Consider the following 24929-nt stretch of genomic DNA (forward strand, 5'->3'; position numbering starts at 1 on the left):
AGGGTTTTGTATTTTTTACGGTATACTGGAACATATGTCTTATTTGATCCTAGGACTCCTATAAAAATACCATTGGATTTTCTTATGCATTTACACATGCGATTCATCCAAAAATGTCTGCATTGATTCCTCAAGAGGTTTCTTCAAATTGTCTTGCTGTGTTTCCTTCAGAGATTTTTTCAAGAATTTTTCCAGAAATTGTTCTCTATATTTTCTAGGTAACACCTGCTAGAAGTTCACTAGAAATTTATTTAGGATTTATTGCTGAGGTTTTTCAGTGATTTTTTGAAAATTCCCCTTTCTAGCTGAAAAATCATAAAAAGAATTTTTGAAGAAATTCGGGGAAAATTCTTTAGGAAATCCTTGGAAAAACCTTGAAGTATTCCCAGTATTCCTATTTCGGATGAATCCCACCAGACATTTTTGGAAGAATTCCAAGAGAATTTATCCAACATTTTGCCAAGATTAATTCCTAGAGGAATATTCTTAGAGCTATCAAAACTATCAAGCAATTCTCCACAGACATCTCCAGAAAATCCTCTTGGAATTCCTCCAGGAATGCCTGCTGGGTTTCCTCCAAAAATTCTTTCGAGGATTATTCCAGGATTTCTACCTGGGATTCCTCCAAGGTGTCCTCTTGAAATTAATTCTTCTGAAATTTCTACAGGAATTCTTGCTGAGACTCTCAAACATTTCCACCTGTTGTATCTCTAATCTTTACTCTTGAGGGTCTTCAGGTATACCTGTAGGATTTCCGGAGAAACCCAGAAGAAATCCTGGAGGATTTTTACCAGAAATGACTAGAGGAATTCCAGTACCAGTCCTGCAGAAATCCCAGCAGGAGTGCCTAAACATCTTGAGTGGAATTTTAGTAGGAATACTGTGATGAATTCCTGGAAAAATTCTTAAGGAATTCTTGAAGTTTTAAGTCCCTGAAAAAATATGTATAACATTTAAAACAGCAGGAATTGCTAGAGGATTCTCTTCAAAAATACCAGCAAGAAACCTAGGAAGAATTTCTAAAGATACCCTCAGTGGAATTCCTAGAGGAATCCTTGGAAAAATATCTCTGGAGCAACCACAAGAGACATTGATTTTTTGGGAACCCCTGGAAGAACCACAGAAAGAATCCCAGTATACATTTTTGGTGAAATTACAAGAGGATTTTTGGAGGAATCCTTTGAAAACGCACTGTACAACTCTGGCGGGCATTCCTCTAGCAAGTTCATCCTGAAAACGGAGAAATGAGGCAATGAAATGGTGCAAGCAGCGTGGGTTATATGATTTCTTGCCTAATTTAATACTGTTTGAGCAAAAGTTTTGGTAACTGTGTTGTTGAAGTTATAAGAAATAAATAATACAACAACACAGTTAACCAAACTTTTGCTCAAACATCATCAAATTAGGCAAGAAATCATATAACCAACGCTGTTTACACCATTTCATTGCAGAAACGGAGAATTGATCATCTCACCATACAAAAATCCAGCTCACTACTTTCAATCTAGTACTTCACTGATTGCTTCCTATTAATGAAGAAATTCTTGCAAAAAAATCTGGACGAGTGACAGGTGCAACTTCAAGCGGAATTCCTGGAGGAATTCTTGAAGGAATTTCTGTAGCAATCTCAGTAGCAATTTCTAAAGAATCCCTTCAGGTTTCTTGGAAAATACCATTTGGAATTCCACACGAAATTTCTGGTGAAATTCTTCTAGAATCTTTTGCTGGGATTGCTAAAAAGTTTCTCCACGGATTTTTATATAAATCCTACCAAATATTCCTCCAAGGAATTCTCCAATTCCTCTAGAATTTTTTCGTTAAATAGCAGTAGAAGGTCATGCTGGGATTTCCTCGAAAAAACCTCCTGCAGAAAACGTGCAGAAAATCCTCCAGAAATTTTCTCCAGGGATTCCTCCGGAATTTCTTTCAGGTTTTTCTCCAGAAGTTTCTCCAGGAATTCGTCGAGAAATTTTACAAGGAATTTCTACATAAATTACTTTAGGAATTGCTCCAGGAACTTCTGCAGGAATTTCTCGAAGATTGTCAAAGATTCCCGGGATTTAAAAAAAATCTAAGAATCCTTCCAGTTATTCCTCCATCAATACTTCCAGGATCCTTTAGGAAACTTTTAGAAATTCCTCAAGAAAGTACTCCAGGAGCTCCTTCGAAATTACTCTAGGAATTCCTTAATAAATAATTCTTGGGATTCCACCAGAAAATCCTGCAGAAATTCTTCCAGAAATGACCTCGGAAATTCCTTTCAGAAGTCCTCCAGGAATTCCGTTTATAATATCTACGTTAATTTCTCCAAGAATTTTACCAGGGGACTTCTGCCAAGAAGTCAGGAATTTCGCCAGAAATACCTCCTGGGATTTTTCAAGAGGTTTCTTCAAGAATTTATCCAAAAAAATCTTCCAAAAATTTCTCCATGCGTACCTTTAAGATTCGTCAGGAAACCTGCAAAAATTCCTCAACAAAATAATCCTGGGATAACTCCAGGGATCCCGCCGAGAATTCATCCAGGGATTTCTTCAGGAACTTCTCCGAAACTTCTCCGAAACTTCATCCAAGAATGCCTCCATGAATTTCTCCTGAAATTACTCCAATAGTTCTGTTAAGAATTTCTCCAAGAATCCCACCAGGAATTTCTCCAAAAATTTCTTCAAAAATTTCTCCACAAATTTCTCCAGGATTTTTTCTAAAGATTTCTCCAGATATTTCTCAAAGACTTCTGCTAAGAATTCGCCCAGGAATTTCTTTAGAACCTCTTTCCATCATTCCTTGTTGAGTGCTTGAGTGAGCTGGTCGACGTTTTCCCAGTCTCGTTACGCGGCGCTTTTATTCGCAATTTCGGTCGTTTTTTTGCTCTACCGGACGGTAGTTTTTTCGACACGCGTTAGTCCCGAAAGTGCCCAGGTAACCGCCTCTCCGAAGGAAGCAGCAAACTATTAGTTTGACTGTCCCACCGCGAAATAAGTCGTTATTATTATCAAAGTGAACGACTTCATATTGAACCGCACACCGCAAGCATCAATTAGTGTGGTGATTTTGCCGTCTTTGTTGTCCCCGGCCGTGGACTGGTAGCTGCAGCAGCAGGAACGGCTGAACAATAACGGCTAAGTAGCACGGTTTTATTACCTACTCATCTCCTCTTTGCTTTGCGCTTGCAAACCAACTGCCTATTTTTCAAGGTTGTTTTTTTGTCCACTCTTCTGTCTCTCTCCCAGTTGCGCATTAAGGTGCGCCAAGATAAAACCGGGTTAGGTTGAAAATAGTTGTTTTTTTTTTTCGATTTAGTTTTAAACCCAAGTAGGGTGCATTAGATAAGTTTATTTTTTCCATTTTTCTTTTTTTTTCTTATATATATATATATTTTTTTCTTCACTTGCTGATATATCTGCGGTAGATTTTTTCCCGCATGGACGTTTCGAATGGAGGCGAAACGCCTCCTAAAGATCTCATTGCTCGAACGCGATTTTACCAACCATCTTCGCCTGGTCCTTGGGTTGTCTATTTCCGGCGCAAAAACAAACCGTTGAATGTACTCTCAATCTCTCGAGATCTGACGCGTAAGTATCCTGGGACTGTTATTCACCAAGTGAAACAGACCAAGCTGCGTGTAACTGCACCTAGTTACAAAGCAGCAAATGAAATTGCTCAGCACGAAGCGTTTAGCTGTGAATAGACGATCTATGTGCCGGCACGAGAAGTAGAGGTGGAGGGGAAGATCCTCGACGAAATGCTGACGTGCGATGACATCAAGAGCGGATTCGGACGCTTTAAGAATAGATCTATCCCCGATGTGGCAATCCTAGATTGTAAGCGGCTGTCTAAGGCTTCCATTGAAGGGAGTAAGAAAGTGTACTCGCCATCAACGTTTTTTCGAGTGACTTTCCCAGGTTCCGTCCTCCCAGAATTTGTAGTCATTGATGGTGCTTTTTACCCAGTGCGTCTTTTTAGGCCGAAGGTATTCAATTGTACCAAATGCAAGCAGTTTGGTCACAGTGATAGCTTTTGCGACAACAAGCCCCGTTGTGGCAAATGCAACCAGGCTCATTTAGAGGACTCTTGCACACAGGAAGCTGAAAAGTGTAGCTACTGTGGCGGAGATCCACATGACTTGCAAGATTGCCCGGCCTATAAAAGACGCATTAAAAATGAGAGTCGCTCTATCATAAGGCGCTCCAATCAGACATATGCGGAGATGGTGAAATCTTTTAAAACACCAGAATCCGTGTCTGAATCAGCTGTCCCAGTTGAAAATCCCTTTCACGAGTTGTCTTCTGATGATCAGGACGATGACGAAACTGATGAGGGTGGATCTTCTTCGGAGGTACACGCACCTGGAAAAAGGAAGTCATCATCTTCCCCGGGATTGCGCCGAAAAGTCTTTTTGAAATCTTCCCTCAAAAGTTTGCATAATACAAAGGAGGCGGAGTAAATTTAAAAACTCCGAACAAACAGGCCCCTGATTACTCAGTTCCATGCTGCAGTAAAGACCCAGTGAATCCGCCTCCGACTGTTAAGTATACTTCAAAAAAAAAAGCATTCGACAAAGTAGCAAGAAAAAGGCTACGAAAGCTCCTCGAACTTCAACTAAACCTTCCAAACCCAAAAGAGGACTGCTAACTTTCAGGGTTCTTGTGGATCGCTTATATGATGCCATCGGCCTTCCGGACACACTTCGAGGCATTATTGATATTTTTATCCCAACAGTAGAAGAATATCTTCGGAATTTGACACAATCATGGCCCCTCCTTGCTTCGCTCATATCTTTCGATGGCTAATTCATCAAGTGAGGTGCAAGATATGATCACTGTGCTACAGTGGAACTGTCATAGTTTAAAACCTATATTAGACCTGTTTAAGTTTTTGATTCACAACTCAGATTGTGATATATTTGCACTTTGTGAAACATGGCTCTCTTCTGAAGATGAACTCAACTTCCACGATTTCAACATAATTCGCCAGGATAGAGATGACCATTACGGGGGAGTACTCTTGGGGATCAAAAAATGTTACTCATTTTATAAAATTCCAATCTCGACTCATCCTGGCATAGAAATTGTCGCTTGCCAAATAAACGTAAAGGGTAAAGATCTTTGCGTAGCTTCCGTTTACATTCCTCCAGGTATTTCAATTAACCGCCGTCATCTTTGGAATGCAGTTTCTGCACTATCACATCCAGTTTTAATTCTGGGTGATATGAATTCACATGGTACTGGGTGGGGCGAGCCATATGACGATCGCAGAGCGGCTATTTTCTATGATTTGTGCGACGATTTCACTTTGAACGTTTTGAATACAGGTGAAGTGACACGCATTGCATCCGACGGTAGAGAAAGTCGGCTTGACCTTTCTTTGGGATCAAGTTCACTATCATTCGATTGCTCGTGGAAGGTGATCGAAGATCCTCATGGTAGTGATCACTTGCCCATTATAACCACCATAAAACATAATTGCGAAAGGTCAGACGAGCCAATTCAGGTTCCTTTTGACCTCACTAGGAATATCGATTGGCAAAAGTATGCAGAAGCGGTATCTTTTGGGGTTGAATCATCCAATCCTCTCCCACCTTTGGATGAGTATCGATTCCTGTCTGAACTGATTTACAGAAGTGCATTAGAATCATAAAAACGACGCGTTCCAAGTGCAACCTTCAAAAGAAGACCAGCCACACTTGACTGGGATGATGATTGCACTCAATTGTATCTTAAAAAATCTGATGCTTTCAAACCTTTTCGTAGGCATGGCACCTCGGATCTTTATCAAGAATACGAAAAACTTGAAAGACAACTGAGGAACTTGCTAAAAGCGAAAAAGCGTAGTTATTGGCGACACTTCATTGAGGGTCTCTCAAGAGAAACTTCGATGACAACGCTTTGGAGAGTGGCTCGCAACATGCGAAACCGCTCATCTTCTAATGAGAGTGACGAATACTCCAACCGTTGGATATTCAGTTTCGCGAAAAAAGTCTGCCCAGACTCAGTCCCAGCACGACCAATTTCTTGGGAATCAATCTCAAGAGACGGTTCTCTGGACAGACCATTCTCAATGCTGGAATTTTCTATAGCTCTTCTTTCATCAAACAATTCTTCTCCGGGACGCGATATGATAAAGTTCAATCTTCTTAAGAATCTCCCAGATATCGCAAAAAGACGATTACATACTAGACCTGTTCAACTCATTCATGGAGAACAACATCGTTCCGCATGAATGGAGACAGGTCAAAGTAATAGCTATTCAAAAGCCTGGTAAACCAGCGTCTGATCATAATTCATACCGCCCAATTGCTATGTTATCATGTTTAAGGAAATTGTTGGAAAAAATGATCCTATCGCGACTCGACCTTTGGGTTGAATCGAATAACTTGCTTTCAAATACACAATTCGGGTTCCGCAAGGGCAAAGGAACAAACGATTGTCTAGCGTTGCTTTCAACAGATATTCAACTGGCCTTTGCGGTAAAGGAGCAATTGGCTTCAGTTTTCTTGGATATTAAGGGCGCTTTTGATTCAGTTTCCATAGAAATATTGTCAGAAAAACTGCACAATAGTGGACTACCCGGACTTTTAAACAATTTCTTGTATAATTTGTTGTCAGAAAAACATATGAGCTTCAATCTCGGACAACTGACAACTTCCAGAATTAGTTACATGGGCCTACCCCAAGGCTCATGTTTAAGTCCCTTGCTTTATAATTTTTACGTGAAAGACATTGATAGTTGTCTAGAAGGACAATGCACGGTAAGACAACTTGCAGATGATGCTGTGGTTTCTCTAAAAGGCCCACATGCAGAAATGTTGCAAAGACCATTGCAAAGTTCCTTAAACAATCTGTCCATTTGGGCAAGAGATTTGGGGATCGAGTTTGCTCCGCAAAAAACTCAATTGGTTGTGTTTTCCAGAAAGCGGAACCCAGCCCAACTGAAACTCAATCTTTTGGGAATAGAAATCGACCAATCGTTGACTTCGAAATACCTTGGGGTCTGGTTTGATTCAAAAGGCACTTGGGGTACCCAAACTAAGTATTTGGTGCAAAAATGTCAGCAAAGGATCAATTTTCTACGCACAATTACCGGAACATGGTGGGGTGTTCACCCGGAAGACCTCATAAAACTTTACAAAACGACTATTCTCTCGGTTCTCGAGTATGGCTCTTTCTGTTTCCACTCAGCAGCAAACTGCCACCTAATAAAATTGGAACGAATTCAATATCGTTGTCTGCGCATTGCCCTCGGCTGCATGCACTCAACGCATAATGCGAGCCTAGAGGTCCTGGCAGGGGTGAAACCTCTCCAGAACCGCTTCTGGGAGCTCTCGCTAAGGTTACTTATCAAGTGTGGAGTGAGCAACACACTTGTTATTGAAAACTTCGCAGAAATGCTCAGTCTGAACACTCAGTCAAAATTCATGAGAATCTATCTTTTCTACATGTCATCTGAAATTAGCCTCCCAGGTTATAATCCTCCTCGTGTACACTTCACCAATGACAGTTCCTCTGTTAAATACGATCTGTCCATGAAACAAGCTGTTCAGGGAATACCAGATCAACTTCGATGTGTATCTATTCCTCGCATTTTTAACGAAAAGTACCAAAATATCAATTCCTGTAAGAGATTCTTCACTGATGGGTCTCGCATAAATGGATCCACTGGTTTCGGTGTCTTCAATGAAAATTTCGCCGCCTTCCGCAAACTTCAGGAACCTTGCTCGGTTTATGTTGCTGAGCTGGCAGCAATCAACTTCGCTTTGGGGATGATTTCCAACATGCCCGTAGACCATTTCTTCATCTTCTCGGATAGCCTTAGTTCGATTGAGGCACTCCGGTCGATGAAACCTGTTAAACATCCATCTTACTTTCTTACAAAAATAAGGGAGCAGATGGGTGCACTGGTCGAAAGATCCTACAAGATTACCTTTGTATGGGTCCCCTCACATTGCTCAATTTATGGCAATGAGAAGGCGGACTCTCTCGCAAAGGTGGGCGCACAGGAAGGTGAGATCTATGATAGAAGAATTTCACATGATGAATTTTTCCATTTTGTTCGCCAGAGTTCTCTTCAAAGTTGGCAAAATGATTGGCGAGATGGCCAGCTGGGACGGTGGTTACATTCCATTATTCCTAATGTTTCCTTGAAAGCGTGGTGGCATGGTTTGGATGTAAATCGAAATTTCATTCGCGTAATGTCAAGGCTTATGTCCAACCATTACTCGCTAGATGCGCATTTACACAGGATTAACCTCGCGTTGAGCAATGTTTGTACTAAGTGCGGTTCCGGTTATGATGACATCGACCACGTAGTTTGGCAATGCCCGGATAATGACGCCTCCAGAGCACTACTTTTGGATACCCTTGAGGCCCGAGGTAGACAACCCTTTGTTCTTGTGCGAGATGTGTTGGGCACTCGCGATGTCACTTATATGCTATGCATTTACGACTTTCTTCGTTTGTCTTGTATAAAGGTTTAATTCTCTTGTGTTTTCTCCCCCAGTTTTTTTTTCTCCGTTTTTCGTCTTTGTGTTGTTCCTGGCCATCCGGCAGATGAAAAGCCCGCTACAATCTGGGGCTGAATCACTATGAAGACAACGAACACGCCATTACGTTATACCTCCCGGATGAGCTTCAGAGAACCCTTACCCCCAGTCCTTACCACGCCCATCCTAAAAGCATATGTGACCCACTAATCTCGAGCTGCCACGAGTATCCTGGCTCCGTCCCGTACTAACTATGTTGTATAAGAATCAAATTTGTACATAAAATACAAAAAATGAGTTTTGGCTCCGCAAAGCGTTAAACGCGATTGAGCCCCAAATAAATGAACTGGTTAAAAAAAAAAACCTCTTTTCAAAATTCCTACAGGAACTCTAAAAAGAATTTCTCCAAGACCTGCATTTCTGCCAAAAATACCTCCAAGAATTCTACCAGAAATTTGGCCAAAGGTTCCTTATAAATTCCTCTAATAATCTCGTTATGGATTTTTGATTAAATATCTTCAGGAATTCTTCCGGGAAAACCTTCAAAAATTTCTCCAGAAATGCCTTCAGGAATCCCCTACAGAAACTCCTCCAAGACATCCACTAAGAATTTTTCCAACAATACCTTCCAGAATTCTCTTCCAAGAATTTCTTCTTGGACTTCTTTCAAGAATTCCACCAACAATCTCTCTAGGAATTCCTTGAAGAATTCTTTCAGGAATTTCTCCTATTTTCAGGAATTTCTTCAAGAATTTCTTGAAGAAATTTCTGGAAGATATCTTGGAGGGATTCCTGGAGTACTTTCTGGAATAGTTCATGTAGTAATTTGTGATAGAATTGTTTAAACATTTTTTGGTGGATTGTAGGAGGAAATCCTGGTGGAACTCCGGGAGGGATTTTTGAAGTTATTTTTTTTCCTGGGAGAATTTCCAGAGAGATTTTTGGAGAATTTACTGAAGTATGTCCTATGAGAATTCATGACATGATTTCTGGTGAAATTATTAAAATAATTACTGGAGGAATTCCTGTATCATTACCAATAGTAATTCCTGGAGGGTTTCCTGGAATGATTCTTGGACGAAAAACTGGAATATTTCTTGTAGGAATTCCTGGAGTATTACATGAAAATTCATAAAGTAATTTCTGGTGAAATTCCAGGAGGATTTTTTGGACGGAGTAATTTCTGAAAGAATTTCTGAAAGAAATTCTAGAATATATCCTGTAGGCATGTGTTCTGTGTGTTGTCCGTTGTCTAATGTAAGTAATGTGTTCAGTCTGTGCAGCCTCTGGCTGAAGACGGTGTGAATTGTCTCTTGTCTCTTTGTCTCACACTTCAAAATACCATAGAGATCATTTGTATGTCGGCGGACGCACATATAACATAAATACAGGAGATAGACAAAATGATCGGGACAGGCAAAATTTTTACTTTTCCAAAAATGTTCAACTATCTGTAACTTTTCGAAAAGTGCATCAAATATTCTCAAATTTTCACTGTAAGTTCATCAACTAGTTGTGCATCAGTGGACAAAATTTGGAAAAGATCGGGCTATTCTACACGAAATTATAAAGATTCTAGGAATAGATATAATTATCCGATAGCCAACTTTGAGCTGTTATATCTCCGGATTTAATGAACCGAATGCAATGAAATTTTGATCATTTAAGACTTATATAATGAGCTCTGCAAAACGTTTGACACAACTTTAAATTATTAACAAGAGAAAAAGTTATAGCGATTTTATTTATTTTATGATTTTTTAGTAAATTGGTCTATTTTTAATATTCATCCCAATACTTTTTCTATTAATTGAAGGCTATGTTGTTACTTTCCTTCAAAACATATGTATATTAAAGACAATTAGATGGAATTTAAATAAACTATAATTAGCATTTTGAATTTTGCAACCATGTTGAAGTTTTAGAAAATTTGGTTTTTTATAAGGAAAATAAACTAATCGTAATAATTTTCTTCCCTATGAAGAATTTTAAGTTGTGTCAAAAGATTTTTGAAGTTCATTATATAAGTCTTAAATAGTCAAAATTTCATTGCATTCGGTTCATTGAATCCGGAGATATAACAGCTCAAAGTTGGCTATCGGATAATTATACCTTTTTTTAGAATCTTTATAACTTCGTGCAGAATAGCCCGATCTTTTCCAAATTTCGTCCACTGATGCACAGCTAGTTGATCAACTTATAGTGAAAATTTGAGAATATTTTATGCACGTTTCGAAAAGTTACAGCTAGTTGGACATTTTTTGAAAAGTAAAAATTTTGCCTGTCCCGATCATTTTGTCTATCCCCTGTATTATGAGATACAATAGAAATAATCGTGAAAGAATTACGTCGATAAAAAAAAAGAGATACAAGATTTTGAAAGTCTTAATTCCAGAATAGTTTGGATCACCTAGATCATCAAGTGAATGTTGCTCAGTTATCGGAATTGCACTCTGAGGCTCTACAGAGTAGCGTAGGTTATATTCCGCGAGCATTCACTACAATAAAAATATTCAAAGATTTACAGATATTGCGACCCATACTTCAGAGTACATTGGGGTCCATTCATATGCCAGTAGACACCCAACCAACATATAGAGATACTCGTAATATTATAAGGTACAACAGACACAATGATGAAATAGTTATGCTGTAGATCCTGTAGACCTTGAAGGTCCTAATTCCAGAATAGTTTGGAAAGCCTGGAATAACCCATGAATGTACCAAATGCATTATAGTTGTGTTCTGAGGCTCCATTAGCAGTATAGACTACATTCCGCGAATATTTTGAAAATTAAAGCATGATATAGTATGTATATATCGTAATCCAAACTTCAAAGTGTATTGGAGGCCATTTGTATTTCACGGAATGTCCAACTACCACAATATCGAGTTGCTCTTGCTCCTAGCACTGCGAGGTCTAATGGACATCAACGCGACTAAATTTCTTGAACAGAAAGAAAACAAGTGCTGGAATATCCAGTAGATCTTAAGAAAATGAATTCCAGAGTAGTTTGCATGACCTAGATCACCCAATTCATGTACCATGAATTTTCAAGCAGTGCTTTGTGGCTTTCTGAGTACCGTAGACTATGTTCTGTGATCATTCATCGTGTATAAAAATTGGTTGAGATGGTTGGATTTGTGACACTAACTTAGGAGTACTTTGAAGGCCTTAGAATAGCTCTGGGATGAAAACTTCAACAGACTATGATGGGTAGTGGTACATTGCATGATAAGGATCAGTCAAAAGTATTGCTCAGGCAAAACGATGAAATTTGAACAAAAACATGTATAATTTACAAAGAATACAAAAAAGCCACGTAGTTTCGACTACCAGCAAAATGAGGGAGGGTGCAAAGGGGAGGTAGCATGCATTTCTTAGCACAAATATTCCCCTAGACTATAAAAAAGACTCCAGGGTAAAATGTTGTAAAACAAAGAATATATTACATTTCTACCAAAACAAGATCGTCCCGGGTGTTTACGGGTTAAGTTATTGTTCGATTCTGCAAAAAATGGATGATGGATTTGAACCCCTGGATATAGAATACAGTTTGGTACCTTTAAATTCCACCCTATGTTGCTTATCCTTTGACAGATACGTGTATTTCGATTAGGTACCACTTGTAATCTTCCTCAGTGTCAGTTATCCACTCAGCGGATAACTGACTCTGAGGAAGATTACAAGTGGTAGTCGAAATACGTGTATCTGTCAAAGGATAAGCTACATAGGGTGGGATCAAAAGGTACGAAACTGATTACACTCATTCGAAGAGGGTATTCTGCTTAGAGGGTTCGAAAAGTCGGTACAACATAGAATACAGTATTTGTTGCTCAGAGTTATTCTGAAAAAACGGTATATTGCTCGGTAAAATTCGACTGAAATGACTTATTTTATGGCTCTTCCCCGTGTCTCTACCACAAGAAAGTGTCAAATTTAACTGAATTCAGCTAACTCCAAACATTTTCTTTATTTCCAGGATTTGACTGCTGAAGAACAAACCAGCGATAACAAACTAACGACATATACCAACAGAAGTGAAACAATTATTTCCAAGGGAGTGTAAACAATCCCACAAATGTGAAGAGGATTTCCTTTCGAAAAAGTGTTACACCATTCAGTGCGCGAGTGTTATAATCTACCCCTTTGAAGAAAGTGAGAACCTCAACCAAATAAACCACCCGTGAGTGTTTCTAGTGTGAATCCGGTCCGCTGCTGTGCGCGAGTACCGTCGGAAAATCTCTGAATGCTCTCAGAACTTTCTCTACCACAGCGAAAGAAGTGAGTGCCACATCGAGTGCCTCTCACCCCCTTTTCGCTTCTGTCGTCGAGTGAGGAAAAAGCTCACTCTTTCTCTCCGTTTCCGTCTCTCTCGCTATCGTGAGTGTATTTGCCCGCGCGCGCGTGTGTCTGTGTATTGTTTGTAGTGAGTCCAAGATGGCGTCGGCGCCCAAAGCTATGCTAGCAGCGGATCAGCAGGAGCTCTCTCCCCCATCAACAACAACCCCACGAAACGGACGACGCCATCGTTCTCGATTCCACCCGTGCTCCTCCGTCCCACCCGTTACATCCCGCTGTTCCTCCTCCTCCTCCGGTTCCGTAATCACCAGCCGTGACTGCATCCGGCTCGACAGCAACAGTGACAACAACAATAATCATAATCGCAATAATAATAATAACCGTAGCATTAATCGTCGCCGTCGTCGGTTCGGTCTTATGAGTGCGTCGTCGCCGTCGTCGCCCCTGGCGTGGTTCCTAGTGCTGCTAGTGGGCTTTTGCCTGGTGTCCGATGGGGCCTGGGGCTTCGTGCTGGATGGGTCCCAGAACAGTTTCGCCCAGTTTCGGAAGTGGTACACCGGTCTGAACGGGACGCTGGAGCTGGAGTTCAAGACCGAACAACCGAACGGGCTGGTGTTGTACACTGATGACGGTGGGACATACGACTTTTTCGAGCTCAAACTGGTGGAGGGAGCTTTGAGACTGCGGTACAACTTGGGAGGAGGAGCGCAGATTATTACGGTCGGGCGGGATCTGCACGATGGACACTGGCACAAGGTGCAGGTGAGTACAAGGACAAGGGGATAAAGGTAACCGTTAACATTTTATTAAATCTCTCAAAGCGAAGAAATCTGTTGGTACAGTAGCTTCGATTTTCAGACTATACTGGTTTGATCATCATACCTTACTTGGAGCGACATATTAATTTCGAACTCGATGTTGGTATACGAATCTTGCATAAGAAACGCTATTTACGAACGTATAGAAGATATATTAGAATTTTCGGAAAATATGTCTGTTATGTTTTACTTTTCGATTCCAACAGTGGCGTAGATGCCATTGCCTCAAAACACAACCTGCACAAACCCTAGTAGAAATTCTTGAAAACTCTTAGAAGGATTCCTTGAAACAATCATTGGAAGGCTTTGTATAGGAATTCCAGGAAGATTTTTCCGAAGATTTCACCAATAATTGCTCTTGTAAGCTTTTCCAATAATTCTCCTGAAATTCGCCCAGGGGTTTATCCAAGAATTGCTCCAAAAATTACTCTTGGAATGTCCCATAGAATGCTTGTTGAGATTCCTCCAGAAATTCTTCTTGTGACACCTCAAGAATACCTCTTGGCTTATCTCCGCGTATTTCTTCAAGGGTTCATTCATCAATTCCTCTAGAAAATTCATTAGGAATGCCCACTGGTTTTCCTGTAGAACTTCTGTGGATTCTACAGCGATTTTTAAAGAAAAATCCCAGAAAGCACTCTTGGAATTCCTTCAAGAATACCTGCAGAGATTCCTTCAGAAATTCCTCAAGTGGTTCCTTCAGAAGTTTTTCCAAGGAATCCTCCAGGAACTCCTCCTGGGATTCATCCAGGAATTTTTCGGGCATTGCCTTTTGAAATTCTTGCTGGGATTCCTTCAGGTATTCTCGATTTGATTCCTGCTCTGATTCCTTCACGAATTCGTCCAGAAATGCATTCTGATAGTTTTTTTTTTCAGGGTTTCAGAATTCCTCTAGAAGTTACCATTGGAAGTCCTTTTAAGATTCTTTAGAGAATTTCTGTTGGGGTTGCTTCAGGAATGCTGCTTGAATTTCTTCAGATATTCGTGTTGTGAATCCTCCCGGTATTCCTGGAAAATTTGAAGGAGCAATTACTGTGGAAATACCATCTGGAAATGCTTGGAAAACACAGCGAGAACTCCTGGAGGAATTCCTGAAGAAATCATAGCAAGAATTTTTGAAGGTATTTTAAAAGGATTTCGTAGGAAATCTTTAGAGGAATTTCTAAAAAATAATCATAGATGCAATTTCTGGAGAAATACCAGCAGATTTTTTAAGAGAAATCCCTTCAGTCATTCCTGGAAGAACTCCAGGAAGATTGTACCAAGGAATTCTCCAGCTATTCCTTTTGGAATTCCTGCAGGTATGCTTGCTTGGATTCCCCCTAAAACTCCTACAAGTACAGGGGATACTCAAAATAACTTGGACAGGTAAAATTTTCACTTTTCAAAAAATGCTCAACTCGCTGTAACTTTTCGAAAAGGGTATCAAACAAATTTTACTCAAATTTGTACTGTAAGGCATTTTCGGTGTTTGGGTTGATTTCGTTATTGCCTAACGCCTAAATATATGCACAGCGCGTTTTAATGCACATATCAATTGAACACCCCAAGTTCTCCATACAAACTTCGGTTTTGAACTGTGAAGGCCCGTTCCAGTATTTTTCAAAAATTCTTTCACTATGACACTTCTAGGGTCCCAAACCCCTGTTATTCTTTTTCTCATCCCATAACCAAATTTAGTGTTGAACGGTGTAATTTCAAATTAAGTCAACTGTTTTTCAAAGTTCATTATATTAGTCATAAACGATCAAAATTTCATTGAATTCGGTTTATTGAATCCGGAGATATACCATCTCAAAGTTGGTTATCGGATAATTATACCTTTTTCTAGAATCTCTATAACTTCGTGTAGAATGGCCCGATCTTTTCCAAATTTTGATCACTGATACAAAACTAGTTGACGAAGTTACAGTAAAAATTTGAGAATGTTTAATGCCCTTTTCGAAAAATTACAGCGAGTTGAACATTTTTTGAAAAGTGAAAATTTTACCTGTCCCAGTTAATTTGAGTATCCCCTGTATCTCTATAGGGTTTCAGGGAATCCTCTTGATGTTTCTGCAGGAATCGCTCCCATGATTCATTCAGAGATTTCTCCAAAGACTCCTCTTGGAATTCCTCTTGGATTGCATCCAGAAGTTATCGCTAGAATTCCTTCAGGAATTTTAACTAGATTTCCTTAACCGTTATGTTCCCGACAAACTTTTTGCTTTTTTCTACACCGTGCTTTTTAAATGGGCGCTGGGTACCCGAGTACCCTGTCGGCCACATAAAAGTTAAGGATTTTTTGCTGAGATTTTTTTTTTTTTGGAATACGACCAATCTGCTCTTGAGAGTCCTTCAGGAATTTATGGGAAACCCAGAAGAAAATCCCAGTGGATTTTCACCAGAAATGTCTGGACAGGATTTCCAAAAAAAATCAAAAGTAGGCAACACTGGAGCAGCTGAAACGGACAGGTTGAAGTAAATCTGTGGGTATACATGATTTTTTATCAACTAAGGCGGATACAAATTTAATTTTGACTTTTTGTCTCCGTCCCCCCCTTCAAAAAACTATGGCCGGATTTGGGGTTCGAAAGGGGTAGATAAAAAAATATTTATCAAAATATCGGGTCTTGCTAAAAATTCTTTAACAAATCCGATGAGTTTTTAATATTTTTCATATTAAATGCTTTATTATTTTTATACCCCCCCCCCCCACCAACCAAAGAGTGATGGGACAAAAAGTGAAATAAATATTTGTAACGGCCCAAATTCATAAACAATAGTTTATTTTTATCAAATAATTCTGTGGAAAAAGAAAAAAATCAAATTGTTATTAAATCCATCTAAAAACTTCATGTTTCATGTTGCCCTACCCGTTTTAATTTGCCCCGTTGGACCTTATTATCAGTAGGAAATTAAAAAGAATTCCTAGAATAATCTCTCAAGGAAACCCTGGAAAAATCACTGGATGATTTCTAGAGAAATTCCTGGAGATCTTACAGCAGGAATTTCTGGAGGATTCCTATGTAGAAATTCTAGAGGTAACCCCAGAGGAGTTCTTGGAGAAATCCTTGGAAACATCTCTAGACGAACCACAGGGAAAATTTCTTAGGGAATTCTTTGAAAACGCTTGGAGTAACCACTGGAGGTATCCCATAAGGATTTTTTGTGAAAGTGCCAAGAGTAGTTTCTGGAGGAACCCTTTGAATAATCACAGAAGGATTTTCTGCAGAAATTTTAACGAGCATTCTCAAAGCGATTCCTAGGAATTCCTGATGAAACCTTTAGTATAATCCGTGGAGAAATGTCATCAGAAATTCTTGAAGGAATACATGGAAGAATCCCTTCAAGAGTCACAAGAAGAATTTCTGGAGAATTCCAGTAGGCCTCCGGATCGATGAATAGGCAGCACGATAGCAGCTGTTTTCCAAGAAACTCGGCATAAGGTATTTTTTGAGAATTTTATTTTTGAGAAATTTTCCAACAACTTCATCCGAAGCTTCTTTTTTATGACAATCTGTCAATTTCTTATAAAGTTCCCCTGGTTATTGTTACAATTTCTTCAGGATTTCCTCTGGAAATGCCTTTATGGGTAGTTCTAAGGTACTTCTTTTAAAATCCCCTTAGGAATTCCTTTGATAATTTATTCAGAAATTCCTTCGTCATTTGTATGGTTTAGCAGTTCCTTTGGACATTCCATTACAAACTTCTCCGAATTTCTTTAGATTCTTAGGGAAATTCTTATAAAAATATATTTGGCAATATTTTACGGAATGCTTTCGTCAAATTCTTTTGCCAATTTCATCGGAAATATATGCAGCTGTTCCTCCTGAAATAATTTAAAAAAAATCTTTAGCATTTTTTGAAAATACTTTTGAGAATTTTTCTGGTAATTTCGTCAAGAATTGCTTCGAAATTTTTTGAGCAATCACTGCAGAAATATCTTCAGAAAAATCTTTCCCAACTTCTATAGATTTTTGTTTTATTCCCGGTATGTCCTCCACGAATTCCTGCGGCAGTTATTTTAGAAATTCTTTTGAAAATTCCATGAAACATTTGGTAAGTCCTTTCTAAACCACTCCATCAATTACTTCAGAAATTCCTCCAGAAATTATTATTGGAAAACTCAACGTATTACCGGAGGAAATTCTAAAACAATTTTCGAAGGAAACCATAAAGGAAATTACGGATAGAATCCTAAAAAAATATTTGAGGTAAGGAAAGGTTAGAAACTGCTTGTGTGGATTCTACAGGAATTGTCGATGCAGTTTCGAAAGTATTTTACTTTTTAATAACGAGTGTTTTAACTATATCTAGCTTATTTTACATAAGTTAATCCATCAAGAATTCCTTCACGAATGCTTTCAAAGATTTCTCTGGGACTTTCTTCAAGATTTTTTTTAAAGAAATCCTTCCTAGAACTTTTCTAAAGATTTCTTAAAGGTACCCGTGCGAAAATTATTGGCAAATTGGCACGGGTACCTTGAGGAATGCCTTACAATAATTCTTCCAAAGATTTCCAGCGAACCCTAATTCATTAAAAAAAAAGTCGTTCATCGTTTCTATTAACAATTCTTTCAGGGATTCCTAAAAAGTTTCTCGATAAATTTTGCCGAAATTCATCCTTTATATTCCACCAGGAATTACTTTAAGTTCCCAATTTCGCAATTTCCCCAAGGATTGCCACACATGAGTAATTTCTCAACTGGTATATCTGTAGCATTATCGTATCTGTAAAGAATTATTCTTTAGCATGTTTTTGAAAGATCATAAATAATTGATCTTGACAGTTTACAACTGTCCGTTTTCAAGCAGACTTTCCCACACTTTTTAAAGTGGTCTTTTTCACATGCAGGACTGATGCGCCTGCATTTCTTCAAGTGCATTCCTCTCATGTTCCCACGAACAATGCTGGGACATGTCATTCACACCTAAATGAATTCGCTTTACCACACAAGTTGCGCAACACACTTGTTTCCCATACCGTACTCATGCTGAGTTGCTCTCAGCAGTTTTTCCAAGTATTCCTGCAGCAATTCCTCCAAAGCATCTATCAAGATTTTTTTGCCACGAATTCCTTCAAAGATTTTACGTGAAATGTATCCAATAAATCTTTCAGGAAATTCCACTTAATTTCTTCTGGCAAATTTTGCAAGGTATTTTCAAATGGTTCTACCAAGATTTTTTTTTTGAAGATTATTATACAAAATTCCTCAAAAAAATATCCAGGATTTTTGCCGAGGAATTTCCTGGAAATTCTTACAAGGACTCTTATATAAATTCTTCTAGAAATTTATCAAATGTTGCTTTATATGTTTCGCCATAGATTCCGCCAATGATTTTTCTAAATATTCTGCCAAAAGTTCTTAGACTTCTTTCAGGATTTTTCCACGATTTTATAAATTAGTTAGCCCGAGGTTCTCCAAAGATTTCTCCACAGATTCCTTCAATAATTATGGTATCACCTGGGTCTCCATGACTGAGCTTCCCTCCCAAATAAGTTTTTGTTCTTCAAAAACTCACATTTTGTTTAGTGATAAACTAACAAGCCGATAAGGATGTGGGGTTCGATCTCCGATCCACTCCAAAGATTCTTCCAAGTTTTTCTTCTCTAAGATTTTTTTCAACGATTTTTCCAGGAAATTGTTCATAAACCCCTCCATAGATTCTTCTAAAGATCTCTCAAAATTGATTTTTAAAAATTTCTGCAGTAATTCCTCCGAGCATTTTCCCAAAAATCTTCCCCAAAAAAAAAATATTCCTAAGCGATACTTCCTGCGATAGAAAGGAAGGGGGGGGGGGGTCATATAATGGTTTTCGCCAGGCATTATTTCCAGGAATACTCGAAGATTTCTCTAGTATATTTTTTTATGGATATAATCGTTGTGTTTTGGAATGAGTTAGAAGATTCCTCCATAAATTTCATCAAGTATCCATTCCTCTCTAGTGATTTCTTAAAAAAATCCCCAAGGGTTCCTTCAGAAAGCCTTCCATATAAAACCTAGAAATTCAGAAATTCCTCAATGAAATCATTCAGAATTTTGTTAGTGACTTCTTCAAATATCCCTCCACTTATTCTTTGGGAAATACTTGCACAGATTCCTTACAAAATTTCTCCATCGATTCCTTAAAAATCTCCCAAGGATTCTTCAAGAAATTCTTAAAGAGACATTTTTTTTAAATTCCTCTCCGAATTGCTTCGAAAATTCTTCTACTGAATGCTTTTTGATTTTTGGTTTTTGATTTTTTTTAAATAATCAAGCAATATTTTCAAAATCGGTTTCAGTGCACATGTAGAGCACATTTTTTTCACATTCCTCTCCGAATTGCTTCGAAAATTCTTCTACTGAATGCTTTATAAAATATATTGCGTAAATTTCTTCTGATATTCTTCCAACGTTAACTTAAGGCGAAATTTTTTTTTTTTTGATTTTCTTCATTTTTTTGGTTTTTGATTTTTTTTTTAATAATCAAATTTTAAAAATATTCCTTTCCAAAATCGGTTTTAGTGCATATGTAGAACATGGATCAAGGTTTCTTCTGATTTTTTTTTTGTGGTGGAAAAAGTTTTCCATTTTTGCAGAAACCATTTTTTTGTGAAATTTTATTCAAAAATGGTTTCTGCAAAAACGAAAAACATTTTCCACCATGAAAAAAAATCAGGAGATACCTTGATCGATACTCTACATGTGTACGAAAACCGATTTTGAAAATATTGTTTCGTTATTTTATAAAAAAAAATTCAAAAATCAAAAAGTGAGGAAATGGATCCAGTTTCGCCTTAAGCAATTCTTCTAGAGATTCTCTAAAGGGATTTTTTTCCAAGAAATCTTTTAGGCATTCTTGTAGAAATTCTGCAAATAATCTTGAGAGGATTCTGCAGAGAATCCTGAGAGGATTCTGCAGAGAATCCTGAGAGGATTCTGCAGAGAATCCTGAGAGGATTCTGCAGGGAATCCTGAGAGGATTCTGCTGAGAATCACTGAGAGGATTCTGCCGAGAATCCTGAGAGAATTCTGCGGAGAATCCTGAGAGGATTCTGCAGAGAATCCTGAGAGGATTCTGCAGAAAATCCTGAGAGGATTCTGCAGAGAATCCTGAGAGGATTCTGCAGAGAATCCTGAGAGGATTCTGCAGAGAATCCTGAGAGGATTCTGCAGAGAATCCTGAGAGGATTCTGCAGAGAATCCTGAGAGGATTCTGCAGAGAATCCTGAGAGGATTCTGCAGAGAATCCTGAGAGGATTCTGCAGAGAATCCTGAGAGGATTCTGCAGAGAATCCTGAGAGGATTCTGCAGAGAATCCTGAGAGGATTCTGCAGAGAATCCTGAGAGGATTCTGCAGAGAATCCTGAGAGGATTCTGCAGAGAATCCTGAGAGGATTCTGCAGAGAATCCTGAGAGGATTCTGCAGAGAATCCTGAGAGGATTCTGCAGAGTATCCTGAGAGGATTCTGCAGAGAATCCTGAGAGAATTCTTCAGAGAATCCTGAGAGAATTCTGCAGGGAATCCAGAGGGGATTCGGCAGAGAATCCTGAGAGGATTCTGCAGAGAATCCTGAGAGGATTCTGCAGAGAATCCTGAGAGGATTCTGCAGAGAATCCTGAGAGGATTCTGCAGAGAATCCTGAGAGGATTCTGCAGAGAATCCTGAGAGGATTCTGCAGAGAATCCTGAGAGGATTCTGCAGAGAATCCTGAGAGGATTCTGCAGAGAATCCTGAGAGGATTCTGCAGAGAATCCTGAGAGGATTCTGCAGAGAATCCTGAGAGGATTCTGCAGAGAATCCTGAGAGGATTCTGCAGAGAATCCTGAGAGGATTCTGCACTGAATCCTGAGAGGATTCCACACAGAATCCTGAGAGGATTCTGCAGAGAATCCTGAGAGGATTCTGCAGAGAATCCTGAGAGGATTCTGCAGAGAATCCTGAGAGGATTCTGCAGAGAATCCTGAGAGGATTCTGCAGAGAATCCTGAGAGGATTCTGCAGAGAATCCTGAGAGGATTCTGCAGAGAATCCTGAGAGGATTCTGCAGAGAATCCTGAGAGGATTCTGCAGAGAATCCTGAGAGGATTCTGCAGGGAATCCTAAGAGGATTCTGCAGAGAATCCTGAGAGGATTCTGCAGAGAATCTTGAGAGGATTCTGCAGAGAATCCTGAGAGGATTCTGCAGAGAATCCTGAGAGGATTCTGCAGAGAATCCTGAGAGGATTCTGCAGAGAATCCTGAGAGGATTCTGCAGAGAATCCTGAGAGGATTCTGCAGAGAATCCTGAGAGGATTCTGCAGAGAATCCTGAGAGGATTCTGCAGAGAATCCTGAGAGGATTCTGCAGAGAATCCTGAGAGGATTCTGCAGAGAATCCTGAGAGGATTCTGCAGAGAATCCTGAGAGGATTCTGCAGAGAATCCTGAGAGGATTCTGCAGAGAATCCTGAGAGGATTCTGCAGAGAATCCTGAGAGGATTCTGCAGAGAATCCTGAGAGGATTCTGCAGAGAATCCTGAGAGGATTCTGCAGAGAATCCTGAGAGGATTCTGCAGAGAATCCTGAGAGGATTCTGCAGAGAATCCTGAGAGGATTCTGCAGAGAATCCTGAGAGGATTCTGCAGAGAATCCTGAGAGGATTCTGCAGAGAATCCTGAGAGGATTCTGCAGAGAATCCTGAGAGGATTCTGCAGAGAATCCTGAGAGGATTCTGCAGAGAATCCTGAGAGGATTCTGCAGAGAATCCTGAGAGGATTCTGCAGAGAATCCTGAGAGGATTCTGCAGAGAATCCTGAGAGGATTCTGCAGAGAATCCTGAGAGGATTCTGCAGAGAATCCTGAGAGGATTCTGCAGAGAATCCTGAGAGGATTCTGCAGAGAATCCTGAGAGGATTCTGCAGAGAATCCTGAGAGGATTCTGCAGGGAATCCTAAGAGGATTCTGCAGAGAATCCTGAGAGGATTCTGCGGAGAATCCTGAGAGGATTCTGCAGAGAATCCTGAGAGGATTCTGCAGAGAATCCTGAGAGGATTCTGCAGAGAATCCTGAGAGGATTCTGCAGAGAATCCTGAGAGGATTCTGCAGAGAATCCTGAGAGGATTCTGCAGAGAATCCTGAGAGCATTCTGCAGATAATCCTGAGAGGATTCTGCAGAGAATCCTGAGAGGATTCTGCAGAGAATTCTGAGAGGATTCTGCAGAGAATTCTGAGAGGATGTAACCCGCCAGGCTTACGAGTTTCCCGGATCATAGTTAAATGGCTTAAGCGCCACTCCTTACGGAGACCATTTACCGTTTTTAAGGTTGCCCGACCTGTGAGACCCTTTTAGGGGAGGGTAAAAGTTTTCCCAAGAATGATTGGGCGGGAAACGAGTTGGCTGATCAAGGGGAACAAGGTGCTTACGACTGGGAAGTCGTGAAAAAAACTAGAAATTAGTGTGCGACAAGTTGATATTAGCCGGTGACAAAAATGGGTTTCGCGATGGGTATCATCACTGGAAGACTTTACTTCAAAAAACATTCAATCCAGCCACAAAAGAAAAGAGAATATCCTTGGTTGGTTAACAGGGCCAACCTCCCCAGAAAAATTACTTAAAAAGAACTAAAACGACCGAAAATGCGAAAATGCGTCTAAATCTACCGCTTCAGACTTCTCCCATTAGAGTGTTCAAATACATTGGTGTTGCAGTGTAACTAAAACCCATTTATTGGAACCAATTCAGCATCTTATCTATATTTACACTCCTGCTTTATCGACATCGAATTCATGTGTACTTATTCTAGGCCTATTCTACTTGATTTCCCTCTCACTCACTAGCTAACAGTTCATTCGTGCGGTACTCAGAAAATGTGCGGTGCGGTGTTCATTTGCCAAGGGGCAACTCAAACTTTATGCTGCAGCCTACTGCCGGGCGCTTACGCGTATGGCTAACGGTAGAGGCTAATTTGCAGCGGCCACGCTAGCTCGATTGGCTAAGGCTAGGGGCAAGATCTCACCATGCGCATGGGAAAAAGAAAGCATGCATGCTACTTACGGTTTGGACGCTGTCTATCTACGTGGGGGCATTTGCGGCTACGGTGCAATTCTGCGCGCGTGCAAAACGCGCTCTCCCGTTGACTCCTGGTGGGAATCTCCTACTTCACTTCGCTGGTGTGGCCGTTCTCAAACGGCGCCTCCCACGGGGATCTGTGGTCTTCTCGACGGGGTACGGCCGTCGCACCGACGATCGTCACCGCCGGTGGTGTAGTGGACTCGGTCGTGCTTGCCACGCTGGTCGTCGCCGGATCGAATCCGATCGCAAAACTTTTTGGACGTAGGTTTCCACTCGGGACACTCTCGTTGATGGAAATGGCCGGCTCAAAGCCGGACCCGTTGCTACTGCCCTGCCTAGGGCGCGGGAATAACGTGCGCTGCCCTCTCCGGCCACGTGTACCGCCGGGTACACGTCTTCGTAGCAGGAAGGCGGGACGAAAACGGTCGTTCTAAAAACGGGGGGTGGTGGTGTGCCGGGCTTCCGCAACTTGCCACAAATCGCTTTATCCGCAAGTCTACGCTCGCACCAGAAAACCGCCAAAATCGCACTATCTGCCTAGCTAAACTAACTTCTTGAACACACCACGGCGCGAATTACTACTCGGACCGTTCTCGACTCTTCCGCGGACCTGAACGAAGTCATCGAGTAAAGTCTCAAGGTCCTCAGATAAAGCGCGAGTTCTAAAAATATTCGTCCCCGGATATTACGTGAAATTAACGAAGTTAATTTCGCGAAGAACTAAAATTCGCCTTCACGCACACCAAAATCCTGAATTGTCGGGAGAAAGCATCCCCTTTCCCCAAAGTTGATCCGAACTTCCAATTCATTGCCCACCCGAAGATATTCAAAGGCAGGTCGGGTCAACGATACTTGAATAGAACTTGGACAGGTCGATGCCCGTAGATCATCACATGGTCGCTTGGCTAAAGGTTTCTAATTTGGCGCCAGAGATCTCTCAGGAACTCATTTAGATTGTGGTCTGCGGTATGTGGCAAGGGAGCTCAGTGAGTTCTACGCTACTCAGTTACTCAAATTTAAATACTAATTTCAAGGGGTAATTCAATAGCAATTCATTTATCTCTGGTGGTATGTACAACTTTTATTTCAATTAATTCATGGTACTGTTACAAGGATTCTGCAGAGAATTCTGAGAGGATTCTGCAGAGAATTCTGAGAGGATTCTGTAAAGAATCCTGAGAGGACTCTGTATTGAATTCGGAGAGGATTCTGCAGAGAATCCGAAAAGGATTCTGCAGAGAACCCAGAGAGGATTCTGCAGAGAATCCTGAGAGGATTCTGCAGAGAATTCTGAGAGGACTGCAGAGAATCCTG

At 40.2% G+C, this 24929-nt stretch overlaps 1 protein-coding gene across 6 annotated transcripts in view; it reads left to right on the plus strand.

Moving 5' to 3' along the window:
- Nucleotides 1–24929, plus strand: part of LOC109425258 (neurexin 1) — a 694091-nt gene that overhangs the window by 22132 nt on the left and 647030 nt on the right. For all 6 annotated transcript variants that reach the window (XM_062846520.1, XM_062846524.1, XM_062846523.1 and 3 more), the window contains exon 2: nucleotides 12460–13541. In XM_062846520.1, coding sequence (XP_062702504.1) covers nucleotides 12918–13541 — 624 coding nt within the window. In that variant the 5' untranslated portion in view covers nucleotides 12460–12917. The remainder of the gene's footprint in view (nucleotides 1–12459; nucleotides 13542–24929) is intronic.

This window comes from Aedes albopictus, chromosome 1 (assembly GCF_035046485.1).
Source record: "Aedes albopictus strain Foshan chromosome 1, AalbF5, whole genome shotgun sequence".
NCBI classification, from domain to species: Eukaryota; Metazoa; Arthropoda; class Insecta; order Diptera; family Culicidae; genus Aedes; species Aedes albopictus.